At 40.4% G+C, this 12,885-nt stretch overlaps 1 protein-coding gene across 1 annotated transcript; it reads left to right on the plus strand.

Annotated features, from left to right (window-relative positions):
* Positions 1-2,765: 2,765 nt before the first annotated feature.
* Positions 2,766-12,830, plus strand: LOC134178292 (trafficking protein particle complex subunit 8-like). Its single transcript, XM_062645145.1, has 26 exons — positions 2,766-3,087; positions 3,145-3,406; positions 3,479-3,638; positions 7,007-7,471; positions 7,535-7,635; positions 7,687-7,837; positions 7,901-7,998; positions 8,054-8,159; positions 8,217-8,348; positions 8,410-8,481; positions 8,541-8,696; positions 8,755-9,220; positions 9,276-9,403; positions 9,458-9,520; positions 9,591-9,733; positions 10,293-10,455; positions 10,525-10,665; positions 10,744-11,009; positions 11,068-11,172; positions 11,251-11,308; positions 11,397-11,612; positions 11,670-11,912; positions 11,961-12,044; positions 12,100-12,206; positions 12,266-12,367; positions 12,426-12,830. The coding sequence occupies exons 1-26, from the start codon at positions 2,994-2,996 to the stop codon at positions 12,709-12,711; spliced, it is 4,368 nt and encodes a 1,455-aa protein (XP_062501129.1). The 5' UTR covers positions 2,766-2,993; the 3' UTR covers positions 12,712-12,830.
* The last annotated feature ends 55 nt before the right edge of the window (positions 12,831-12,885 follow it).

Below are 12,885 nucleotides of genomic sequence, written 5' to 3' on the forward strand. Positions count from 1 at the left end.
AAACGCATTTGTGGTCCCACCGCAGCCTTATATAGTAGTTGTTGATTTAAATCTTTCGAATGCACATAACGCCTATTAGGAAAGGACCCATCTAACATGACAACCAAATGCTCTCAGTAGGTGGGCAAAACAGTAGACTTATCTATAGTTAAGTTTACTAACCAAGGTCCCTTTGAAGTACCTTTCTACAGTGCCCTGCTAATTAACACTTGCTTGCTCAGGAAGGGAAAGTCAAGCTGGTTGGTAGGGTAGCTTTCGGTTGTCCTCGGCGCCCGGACGACCGATTTGTCGTACACTGTGCACACTTTGTCATTCTGGCCAGCAGTCTTCCATTGTCGAGCACTTTCTGCACAGCTTTCTTGCGAGACAAAGATGGGCTGGCAAAGACAAGCATTCACTAACTGCTGGTACCTTTTGCCGGCATTTTATGAACAGTGCAAGGTCTCTTAGACAGGTCTGTTAGTACCTACAACAGAGTGCCTACTGTCCCACGCCTATCTACTTCTGGACCGAAAGAAATCATCGACATTTTATACTCCATCCCAAAAGCTTACAACTACTCCTACCCTCTCCTTACCATACTGGTGTATGCATTTCACACTTTGAGACATCATGTGGTGTGGTGAAACAGTATCTGGGTAATCTAAAGAAACGTTTGCCTCACGTATGCCTCCAAAGAAGTCGTACGATATTTCTTTCAAAAAGCTTTGAGCAATAGATCTTGCTAGATGCTGCATTTATTTGAGGGCGGCGTTTATATTTTATCTGTACTTTAGATGCGGCGTTTAAACGAGGACGGTGTTTAATTGAAGAAATACGGTAGCAGCAACTAAGGGCTGGTTTACAGGAACTTGCACAAGCCGAGCGTCATCCCAGCGTATAACGTAAATGTAGTCAGACGCTGAAATCTATGGAGTCGCTCCTTGTTGGCACCTAGATTTGATGCTTCAGTTGGTTCCACGTGTGTCTCAAAGTCTTCTGGTTCTGTGCTAGTGTCCAGCGATGGTACCATCGTGTCCTGATCTATTTGTTTGTCAACTTCATCTTCTTGTTGTTCTGGTAAGTCTGGTGTGACATCCCATCTTTGGGTTCTCCCAGTGATACCGGTACCATTGCTCTTGAACAGGGTTTATTCGGTGGATGTATTGGTTCCACTAGTAGGTCTTCTGGTTCACCTCTTTTATGTCTTTCTGATTGTAAGGTTTCTGAATCTGATCTGAATGTTATTTGACTACCCTCCCATCTTCCAGTTTGATAGTGTATGATAGGGGGCGCCTGTTTTGGACTGAACTATACCAGCTACCCAAGGACGACCTCTGTTGTAATTGCACACGTAGGTTCTCACCCTGTTGTAACAGTCTGGTATGATCGACTGTTAAATCTAAATCATTGTACTATTACTGATGGCTTCGGGTCGAAATGTTCTGTCAACGTCTATAGTATTTCGTCGACTGACTTCTCTTTAGGCTTCAACGGAGCCACTAAACTTTGTAGAGTTCAATAGGTGCGAGCTCCAATCATGCTTAATAGAATAGCCCTTTGTCTATGAGCGTCGTCTATGCCATTCGCTGCGAAGTATTGTTCTAACCTTTCTGTGTAAAGTGCCCATTCCGCCTTTGATTTGTCAAACTTCGCTATTTGTCCGAATACTGTCTTCATCCTCATCGCCAGATGTTACAAGTAACTGCGTCCTTAGCATGTGCTCAGTTGGTCTTGTTGTTAGCTCAAGTTGATCTATTTCAAAAATGACTGGCTAGTCCTAAATGCCGGTCAATGACTGAAACATAACACAATACAAGTTCCCGGATGTATATAGTACACATATATACACTCCTTCCATAATTTACCTTTTCTATTGGTAATCTTTGACATGATTCTTATAGTACTAGTCCTACCCCACCCTATGGGCAGTATCAATCTATCTTTGCACATTTGCACTTACTCATTAGGCGAAGAAACCGTAAAAATGGACTTTTGCCAGTCATCGGCCTGGTGAGCTGGCTTAATGACTGCAGCGGGCACATCTTGCAAGCACTCTACTATACCAGTTGGGAATTAGAGGATGGCGTACACTGTACAGTGGCTTGCGAGTGTACGTCACATTCACATACTGGACTAATTGAACAAACAAACTTCGGCGCATCTCATTTCAGAATGCCAAAGTCTTGTTTCTAGCCATCAGAGGCAGTCTAGGCAAAATCCGACTTGACCGTTCATCTCCGACGGCCGATCTCGGCCTGGCTGCCACGTTTTGCGACGATCCGTGACTGGCTTCGTGTCTATCAGCACGCTACAGACAGACAGACATCTGGACATCTAGACAGACAGACGGAAGCGGGGTTGGCATATTATAAGTGTAGGATTATTTGTAAGTGTTGACAGGTATGGTATGTCTTTGAAAACATTATTGTTGACAGGTATGTATTTGATGATGACACAATTTGACAAGTGTGTGTTTGTAATTAATTACTTACGTCTTGACACTTGTGTCTTTCTGTGTAAAACAATTGCCTCCTTTGCAATTACAGTAAATGTAGTACCTGGCGACTAAATTTCCACGACTAAATGTCATGCGACTAAGTGACCTAGACCCAGACCAAAGAGCTTGGCTTTTTATACATTTGATCTGTGTGACAAGAAAATTTTAGAAGAATTTTCTAAAAACAGCTTAACTATAATTTGGACATCAAATATGCATGTCTATAGTTGCATCAGAACTGTTGAATGTAATTGCTCAAGTGGTACTATTCTATGTATTTTTGAACTACCACAAACTGTTTTGCATCTGAGTTTCAGCTGTTCTGTTGAAGTGTAACCTGAGATGTTGTTTCAGTCTTTGCAGTTTAGCTTGGTTGTGCCTCATTTTGATGAATTTTATTGTTGTAATTATTTGACTTTTAGGACAGATTCGGGATCCTCAGAATCAATTGCATATTGTAAGGAACTCGGTGCTTCATATATCAGCACCTCACCCAAATCCTTTGCCATTAAACATGGTTAAGAAGATGCTCAACGACTCTGTGAGTCGATGCTCTGTGCCAAGTGATCAGGGTACTATGACAACAGCAGGAGATGTACGAGTAAACGGTATGTGGTTCTTTTGCTATAATGGTGTGACAGTTGTATGCAAATAGTTTTGTTCAGCCTCTACTCCTTGGTTTGAAGCATATCGGAAAGTCTTTTTTGAACATCTAAAACCATCGGATCATGAGTTTTTACTGCACAATGTGGCATGTGTTTTGGTAGTTTCTAGCAATCATGCTGATCCTATGGAAGGGTTTTCCATCCTCTTCCAGAGACATGTAGAACTGAAAGCGACAAGCAAGCATCCAAAGTATATGCCTCATCCCCATCTTTTCTACTATCGACTGTTGTTGCATGATGTTGCATCTGGAGATGACCTCAAGTATGGTGCTGCTACTTTAGCTGATTAGCAGTATATAAACTGTTTTTATTTCTTTGTTTTATTAAACATTAGGGCTCAGAAGCTTCAGCAGGAAATGATTAGTAAGTATGGTCTTGGTCAGAGCTCTGTTTTGAAGATCAATTCAAGAAGTCTCAGCTCACTACAAGACGGTGATTACATACCAGACGCAGATCCTTGGAGCCAGTATCTTATAAGTACAGATTCCAGTCAGGTATAGTGATTTCTTCTAGTTTCAGTATTTGTAAAGTGTTGTAAGGATTCTTATGGATTGACTAGGCCATCTAAATTTATGAACATACATTCCCTTAGATACATTACATGTAAGGGGAACGCCCACAGAAATACAAGTGACATTCTGACAATAGTACTAACTGTTTTGATTTTATTAGGAGTCTTTTTGTTCATGCAACTCTTTCTAGATGGAGAAATTGAGCTTTCAGCTTGGGGTGTGTCATCTTAGGTGATTCCATTTTGGATGATGTTGTACGGATAACTTACTTTCTGTACATATGTCATCTGCAATGTCATGGCTATGTTTTCGTACGGTTTTGAAGTAGAACATGACGATACTGAGAACAGCCTGAATTTGGAAATTTTTAGCAAACTTGATTCAGATGCGGAGGCAGACTGTAGAAATCCCGAGTTGTGTTAAACTTGGACTACATGTGATGGCTAGATCTAATTGATGCTTTGTTTGAATATTAGTTCCTAGAAGCAAGAGAAAAAAGCACACATAAGGCCGCACCGAAAAAATTGTCAGCTTGGGTAACCCGCCCGCCCGTGTTTGGAGGGCCGCTGGTAATTTTTTACGCATGCGCATACTGAGAAATAAAATGTCTTGTGTTGCTCTGTGCGTATCCGTGTCCGAGGGAGCACACGTTTTGAGAGATGGCACGATTCTTCATGTGTCTGGGAACTGTAGACTTCGTGAGGTATTGCAGGAGGTTGGATTAGGTGATCGGGTGGACGATGTACATAGCATGCGAACTGCGACCACAGACACTTCCTCCAAACAAGACACGGAGTTAGATGATGAGGTGCAGCTCCATGCCGAGTTTAAGCATCAATATGTGTCAAACTTCGATAGTAAAACCATATAATAGATATCAAAAAAATAAAAAATCCGCCCGCCTGTCTTTTTCTGCTACATGTTACCCCAATCAGACAATTTCTTCGGTGCAGCCTAATCCTTGCTCTTTGTTGTTACAATTTTTTAATGTCATACAGTAGACCATTCTCTATACCATATACAACAACATTCACAAATAGGAATCTGATAAATCATCAGATTTTCAATGACACGTCTTGTGTTCAGATGACCAACAGTCAGTGAATGTGTGCTGCCTAGTGAGAGAGATTTGAATTGAGAAGGGACCAAGATCCAAAATTCACTGCTAGAACAGCCTTGGGGGCAGCATTTCTTTACCTCTTTCGGTCTTCTGGCATTCAGGTGTTAGAACAGTGATACAGTAGACCTTTGCTTATCCAACCCTCGATTATCTGACCTCTGATTATCCAACTTCTCGATTATCCAACTGTGTTTGCAAAGCAGAAATGACATCACAAGCCCGTTTTGCTCAAGCGCAGTGACAATGTGCAGTGATGGCAACAAAAGATATGGAGGCTTCTAGGATTAGTTTCAACTGTGTGGTGATTGTAGTTTGCATATATAGTACACGTACTACATCTTTGGACAATCATTTTATCACTAGCGTATTGTACATGTTCTAGAGTTCATACCATGTACATACTAGGACTCAAAGAGCAGACTGAAACTCTGAGGTACGGTTAAAACTCCGATGCTTCGATTGTCCGTTCTTTTCACTTATCCGACCCTTATTCCTCCGTGGCTTGCCCAAAGGGGGTCGGATAATCAAGGATCTACTGTACTCATTTATACTACCAAGGTGTTGGTTCATCTCACTAAAGACCGCCTTCTGCAGTTGTAGGAAATCAAGATAATCTCCTGAATGATCACAACCAAGGTATCAGTTCGTCGTCCATTCCAGTTGGCTCTCTCTCTCTCTAGTGATGCCAAGTATAACTTTCTTGTCATTGACATGGACAAAGAGGAAAACGTTGCAAAAGTTGTAGTAGAGGCAACTGAGCATTTTATGAGTCGATCATGATGTTGTTCTAAAACAAATTCATAATATGCTGTGCGGACCACTACATTTGCAAGTCCTGTATGCATGGGTGAGTAACTAGGCTTGTGACCAATCTCACTGTGCTTTTGGCTTTCTCACATATTCAATCCCAGCCATTTGCTACCAATTGATATTTTATAAAGTGTACAAAGGTTGTTACCCTTTCTCCTCTAGTGTGCACTTTGTACATTTGTGAACCTGTTAATAATTTAAACGACTCTACTTTTTGGCAGGCTACTACCATTTGGGATGACTTTGAGTCAGGTTTATGTTGTTTCTATTTAAATTCACTCCCAAAGTAACCAGGAAAGAAATGTATCATTATTGAAGAACAACTTCCTAACGTGTGATTGGTAGGCTGAAACTACTAGATCGCGAGGAACACAAGGCTAAACTTTTAGGCCACCAGAAGCAGGAAGTTGCAAGATATCTGACATCATAAAGCCAATTCTAAAGAAATGTCAAAGGCTGAAAGTTTGGGGGCATGTTGCCTATGCTGTATGCTTTATGCTAATGCATTTATGCTGTATGCTTGACATAAATGTACTGATGGAAGTTGTTGCTAAAATTTGAAGTAAGAGCAACTTGCTCAACATCTTAGGTAAAGCAGAGTTGAATCTTTGTTTTACGGAGCTCCGAATGTACTCTAAGATGCCACTACAATCATCTTGTCCAAACAAACTAACGTGTCTTTAATTTCAAAATTAAACTCAAATAACAGTAACTGGTGAAGAAACTGGGCAGTATGGGATAAAATTGCACATATAAACATCACTTTTCTGAAGCAAGCACTTGTGGAATAAGTCATAGATGCTACTTTATGATAAAGTTGCACTGATAAGGCAATTTTACTTATTTACAGTAACCGATAATCTATGCGATTATAGGCCAATACCGATGGCCGATCTGATATTTCATTAAATTGACATCTGGAATGTTGACAAATTAACTGTTTGTGGAATTGTAGGTCTTTGTGCTTTTAGTGCACAGCTCTGAAAAAGACTAACTGCAAACATTACAGACAGCAAATCGTGAGCCTTCTCTCAAGCAAGTGTTCCCAGATAGGACATCTCTTCTTCAGCTCCTAACTCATCATCACGTGCACCTCACATGCCAACCACACTTCTACTCATGCGCATAATGTTACCTGTATTATCCACTGGAGCCAAACCCATTCCGATACATTTTGATAAGTCTTGAATAATATTATGTAGCTTTTAGGTGTTGAGCAAGATCTTTCAAAACTTATTTTACACTCCTGACTAGTGTCAAATTGTATGTGTGCATAATGCATAGTTAGTATGTGTTGGAACACGAGGCACATTTGATCAGTTGGTTTCAGTAACATCATATGTAGTGTACGTAGTGCTCTCCTATATGTTGGTGCTGTTTGACATTAAGTGTATTGTAAATAATTGATATGGTTTTGTAGGAGGAAGTTGACTGTTTAGAGGTTGATGAAGACGAAGATCAAGATCTGTTGAAGACCTATTCAAATCCTCCACACATTTCTGCAACTACTAATCTTCACCAGTCCCAAAATATGCCACCTGTCTCTTCTGAAGCTCGACTAGATCTGATTGTTGAAGATCCATTAGCTTCAGAATCTATTAGTGATCCACTAAATAGTGATCCTTTAAGTGAAGCAACTGATCCACTGACTCGAGCATTACAGGACACTGAAGACGCAAACCCATCCGAACTCTCTGCTACTAATGTTCACAGCCACACAGATAATACTTTTCCTGGGAGTGCTTCTCTAAAGTCTACCAAAGCTGTCCATGGTCAATGTTTAACTTTGAATGACCAAGAGAGAATTCGAGCTTTTGTAAATGACTTTTGTAATCGTGGGTTATTGCCATTTCTTGAGAAGCATATTCGCCAGCTAAGTGAACAGGTGTTTATGTTTAGGGGTTACTACATGTAAATGTGAATTTACTGGACTACCTTTCTTTGGTAGGTGAACACCAAAAGAGGCTTTCAAAGAGCTCTGTATCGAGTAGGCAGGAACTGGTTTGGTGGGGGTAGTAAGCCATCTTCAAACCAAACAGGAATCTCAAAGTGATAGCTTTGCGTTTTGATTCAGACTGTTGCACACTGTTGATGTTTTAGGTATCAAATTGAATCTGCTGAGCTGCAGATGAGGCTGCTTGGTGACTTAGCATTTCTAAGTCAAAACTATGATCTTGCATACACTTGTTATCACTCTTGCAAGAAAGACTTTCAAAATGATCATGCATGGCTGTACTATGCAGGATCTTTGGTAGGTGCTTATTATTTCAGTGCTGTCTTGTCTTGACCTGCAGCTTATAGACTTGAATTTTAGGAAATGGCAGCCACATCATTGTTTATGCAAACTGTGAATAGACGAGATCCTCATGCATATTTTGAAGAGTCAGTTCAGGTTTATGCAGATACATGCCAGTGAGTTTTGGATAGTGAACCGGTTGCTTACTGTCTGAATGAAGTTGTTTGTCAGGTTGCCTCACTATGCAACTAGAGCTGTCTTACTGGCAACTGAAATGATGAAGACAAGGCATCTGTACAGGCCTGCTGCAGCATTATTTATCAGGATGACATCCGAAGTATAAGAAATTGCAATGTCACTGTCTTTCTTATTTTGTACATTTTTTTGCATTAAGGATACCGACTTGAAGAGTGCTCTTCTTTTGGAGCAGGCTGCTCATTGCTTTCTAAAGATGAATCCACCTTCTACTAGAAAGTTTGCTTTTCATTTAATTTTAGCTGGACATCGGTACAGCAAAGCTTTTCAAGTAAGTTCCAGATTTACTGTGAATAGCATGTATTGATAGTAGAGTCTGTGTGATGTTTCAGAGAAGGCATGCTTTAAGAACATACAGTCAGGCTCTAGAATTTTATCAAGAAAAATCGTGGTCTTTGGCTGAGGTGTGATCGTTTTGTGTATTATTATTAGTTATTACTTTTAAAGAAATGATTGTGTACAGGATCACATAAATTTCAGTCTTGGGCATCAGTCTTTCACACTTAAGCAGCTGGAGGATGCGTATGTAGCTTTTCACCGACTCTTGTCACACTCATGCAGTTTACAGCAACCACAACAGCAGATCACTCATCTAAAGGAATTTCTATATGTTTTCAAGGTTTAGACTCATTGTATATCAAAAATGAGTCCTTTTTAGCAACTGTTGTCTTGCGTAGCAACATCTCATCAGTCTTGGTTTAGGCAGTGTATCAGCGACCTCTGAGGTGTCCGATGGACTTGTGCCTTACCTATCATCTGTTGAAGCAACAAAGGACCTGCCAGTTTTGCCAATCCCTATTGTCGTTCCTCAACAGACAAGAGTGTTACTGTCTTGTGCTGCTGGTTTCCACAAACAACTCCTTTATGACAATGATGATAAGGATGATAGTGACTACAAGTTAAGGAAACTACAACCGGATAATGAGAAAAAATGGATTACTGAGGCGGTTTTGTGTAGTTTTGACAGAGTTGATGTTGGAAGTTCATTGTCCACTGAAAAATGGAAAGAGTTGGAGCATTGTGCAGTTAGTGGTTGTGGTGCTTCAGATACTTCAGAGACAGTAGTTGACTTTGTATCGTGTTTACAAAACTGTTTTGATGAGAGCACGGAGAATGGCAGTTCACCCATGTGTGTTGTTGGAGGTAGAGTTTTGCTTCTTCAATTGTGTATTGTCTGTAGATGCTATGTTGTTGGCAGAACGTGTTGATGTTGAGTTCCTGCTACGGAATCCTTTGCAAGTAGACATATGCTTAGAAAAGCTTACTCTGTTGTGGGAGCATCGTGTTGATGATAACCAAGCATCAGAGACATTGTCTGATTCAACTGTGAGTAGTGTGGTACTGTCTGTTTGGAAGAGATTTAACATGTCTTTGTTGTAGTTCCCAGCTGTTGCTACTGAAGTTGTGAATGTATTTTCTATTGAGGCTTGTAGTACCAAACGAGTTAGTGCACTGTACATGAAATTGTACAAGTATTTTTGAGTGCTAATGCTTTCTTGTTGGTGCACTATAGCTTCGACTTTCTTTAACTCCTTTGCATGTTGGTGCTGTAAACATTGTCGGATTTGCCTACAATTTAAAGACTAACAGTGGTGAACAGGTTGCTGATGACAGTGATGACAATGATGTGCGATTATTGCAACGGAAAGACAGAAAGTAAAAGAAAATGTTACAAATGTCACTTTGTTAGTACAGTAGGACACCACTTATCCGATGGGCATGGGACCAAAAGGACGTCGGATAACTGAAAACGTCGGATAACTGACGCATTTGAAAAGCGACTGCAGAATACTTAAAGAAGCTCAACATCTAATTGTACATGTAACAAGTAGCACAGTACAACTTCTTCGACTAGGAAGGACACTAATGGGAACTGTCAAGGCTTAAAGTAACCACTAATCTTAGTCTGGATCGATGCTTTCGCTCTTCTTGCTGTAGTTTTCATTAGCAGCCCATTCAGTAGGACCATTGTGCTTACTGAAACTTCAGGTTGTTCTTCCAGGTACTGAAGAACCGTTTCTAGAGCTTCACATTTAATTTGACGACACATGGATCACGGATACAGGACTGTACACACAGGAATTGTATATCCTAGCGTGTGCACAGCCTCACAGTTCAGACAAGCCATGCACCGTCGGATAATCCGTGCTGTCGGATAAGTGGTGTCCTACTGTATTATAATGTAATATATAAAGAGCTAGCTGATTTGTTGTAGGTCAAGTGTAAAACGAATGCTGAATGTTGGTGTACGAGGGAAGCAGTTGGTACATTGTAGAGGTCCTCGGTTGAACAGAGAATTGAAGGAAAAATTGTCTGTTGTATATGGCAATGACAAGCGTCTTCATCTGAAAGTCATTCCTGCTATGCCTCAGTTGGAGGTATCTTATGAGCCACTACTGTGTCATTCCATTTGTGTCACTTGTAGTTGATTGATGAATGACACTTAGGTGGCTTTCACCAATTTTCCCAGTTCATTGCTCTGCGGAGAAGTCAAACTGGTGGAAGTTAAACTTTCTAACATGGGAAAAAAGCCTATGAAGAACTTGAGAGTTGTTTCGACCTGTTGTCAGTACTTCACATTTGGCTTGGTAAGGACAGTCCGAACTGAAGAGTGAAGAGTACTTGCTTTCAATGTAATTTCTTTTTGTGATTTATTGTACCTTTAGTTGGCCCGGGAGTCAGTGAAGTCTGACAAAACGAAAACGTCTGCAGAATCTTCTGAAGACTGTTTAGCCATGACAAAGAATGATCACTGCCATCCTATAGCTCTTCACATGCCAACAGTTATTAGAATTCCACTACCCAATGGTCAGCTTAGTCCAAGAGACTCAGTTACTGTACCAATGTGGATTCATGGAGGAGCTGAGCCAGGTGTTCAAGAAATGGACTTCTTATTTTGCTACCAGCCTGTGGAAGTTGGTGGCTATTTGAGGTGTTACGCATTTTGTGATTTTGGTGTAGTAGTACACTTCTTTAAATGGTATGTTTAGACATCGAGTGTTGAAACATTCAGTACGGATCAGTTTAACAAGTTCTGTGAGACTCAATGTTTGTGCAGAGCTGTCAGTAAAGAACATAGTTAAGATAGAGCCTCAGTGAGTGATAAAATGCATTGTCAGTGGTTTTTGATTTCTTGTGATTAAAGAATGTATTACCCACCAATTTTTGTTTAGAACTAGTGTTGCTGCACAGGAACTTCTTCTAACACTAGACATTGAGAATATCAGTCATGTAATGCATTTCTGCATCAATTCTAATATTGAAATTGGTATTACAGTAAACTTTATATCTGTGTATTGTGAGTTGTTGTTGTTGTTAGGCATCTCGAGAAAAGTCAATGTGTTTGGAGCTGCGGCAGGTGTCATCTATGAGCTGGCTTTGGGAAGTGTTTTCGTTGGGATCACAACAGTTGCTTGAGTATGTTCTTCCCAAGGAGACCCGCATGTTAAAATTTAGAGCTGCCTACAGTACGGAAAATAGATCGAGAAATGCACTTTGTGTATCACAAGTTCGTTTGTCAGATCAACTGAAAGAAGTACTATTTTTGCCCTTTATCTCTCTGTCTGTGTCATGTCAGATTGTGTATTTATAGGTTGACTGCCAACTATCACCTTGTATTGATTTCTTTCTCAGTTCTTTAGCTGCATCTGCTATTGGATTGTCTAAATATGAGAGTAAACGAGTTAACTCTGTAGAGGAAGATGTGGATGGTAATGCAATGAGCAAAAGAGATGTCTCTAATTGTTATGAAAGGTCTGAAGTTGTTGAAATATACCATGGACCTCGACAGAAGTTGTCAGCTGATGAGGCGCTAGGTCTCACACTGTTGTGGAAGGTTGGTTGATCTTGTAACATTTTCAGCTCTATTGCTCAATAGATACAGGGATCTTATCAGGGTGTTGTAGTTGAAGAGGGAGTTACTTCTCATGTGTTTGGACAAAGTCATGCTGCTATTGTGGGCTTGCAGGTATTAACTGACCTTAGAATACATCATATTGTGTAGAGAATTTGGTGTTCTGCAGACCCTTGAAGAGGCAGGAATGCTGAGTAGATTACATGATGATTGTTTGCTTGTACAAGCTTCACTGAAGCATTTGTCATCACTTTGCAACAATTTTATGTATAAAAGGTGACATTATTGTATGTTGTAAAAGCTTCTTGTTTTTATAAACTCAGATGTCATTACAGGGTTGTTCAACTTCCAGTTGAAATTACTATTCAAAATGCAACTGAGGAGGCCGTTGAAGTTGAGACGTCCTTGCTTCCACCTATCAGCAGCTCAAGTCAACTGTTAGTAGCACTGCCAATTAACCCTTACTGTTTATTTTCTGACATTTGCTGTGAATAGACGCAAGGAAGGTTCGTTATCTTTCTCCAACATATCTGTTGAACGTGATCTATTCTCTTGGGTTGGCTTCGCTCGTTGTCACCGTACCATTGCCGGTCAGTCCAGTTGCTTGTTGAAGGCCAGTGTGTGTTTAGCAAGGCCTGGACTGTACAATCTCTCTCGATTGAGAATAAGGGCCCGTCGGATGTGTAATGGATCTGAGTTCACTACACAAACTTGTGTTCCTGAATCCATAGTGACTATTACTGGTTCCAATAGTGATAAATGCGAGTCAAGTGCTGTTTGATTATTGTATGTATATTTGATATCGTGGATATCTTGTGACAACTTTTGGATACGTAATATGGTTTGTGTATTGTTTCTCAACTAAATATGTATGAAAGCATACTGCCAATAGTATTGTAACTACATGAGACTCCAGTTATAGCAATAAACGAATAGTCTCAGGTAGCCATGCAGC

This window comes from Corticium candelabrum, chromosome 4, assembly GCF_963422355.1.
Source record: "Corticium candelabrum chromosome 4, ooCorCand1.1, whole genome shotgun sequence".
Classification (NCBI taxonomy): domain Eukaryota; kingdom Metazoa; phylum Porifera; class Homoscleromorpha; order Homosclerophorida; family Plakinidae; genus Corticium; species Corticium candelabrum.

Excerpts from the sequence above, each read along its gene's own strand:
- LOC134178292 (XM_062645145.1), top strand. The coding sequence starts at position 2,994 with ATGGTTAAGAAGATGCTCAACGACTCTGTGAGTCGATGCTCTGTGCCA. Across the intron at positions 11,913-11,960 it reads GTCTCACACTGTTGTGGAAG|GGATCTTATCAGGGTGTTGT; the intron begins GTTGGTTGATCT and ends CAATAGATACAG. Across the intron at positions 12,207-12,265 it reads AACAATTTTATGTATAAAAG|GGTTGTTCAACTTCCAGTTG; the intron begins GTGACATTATTG and ends ATGTCATTACAG.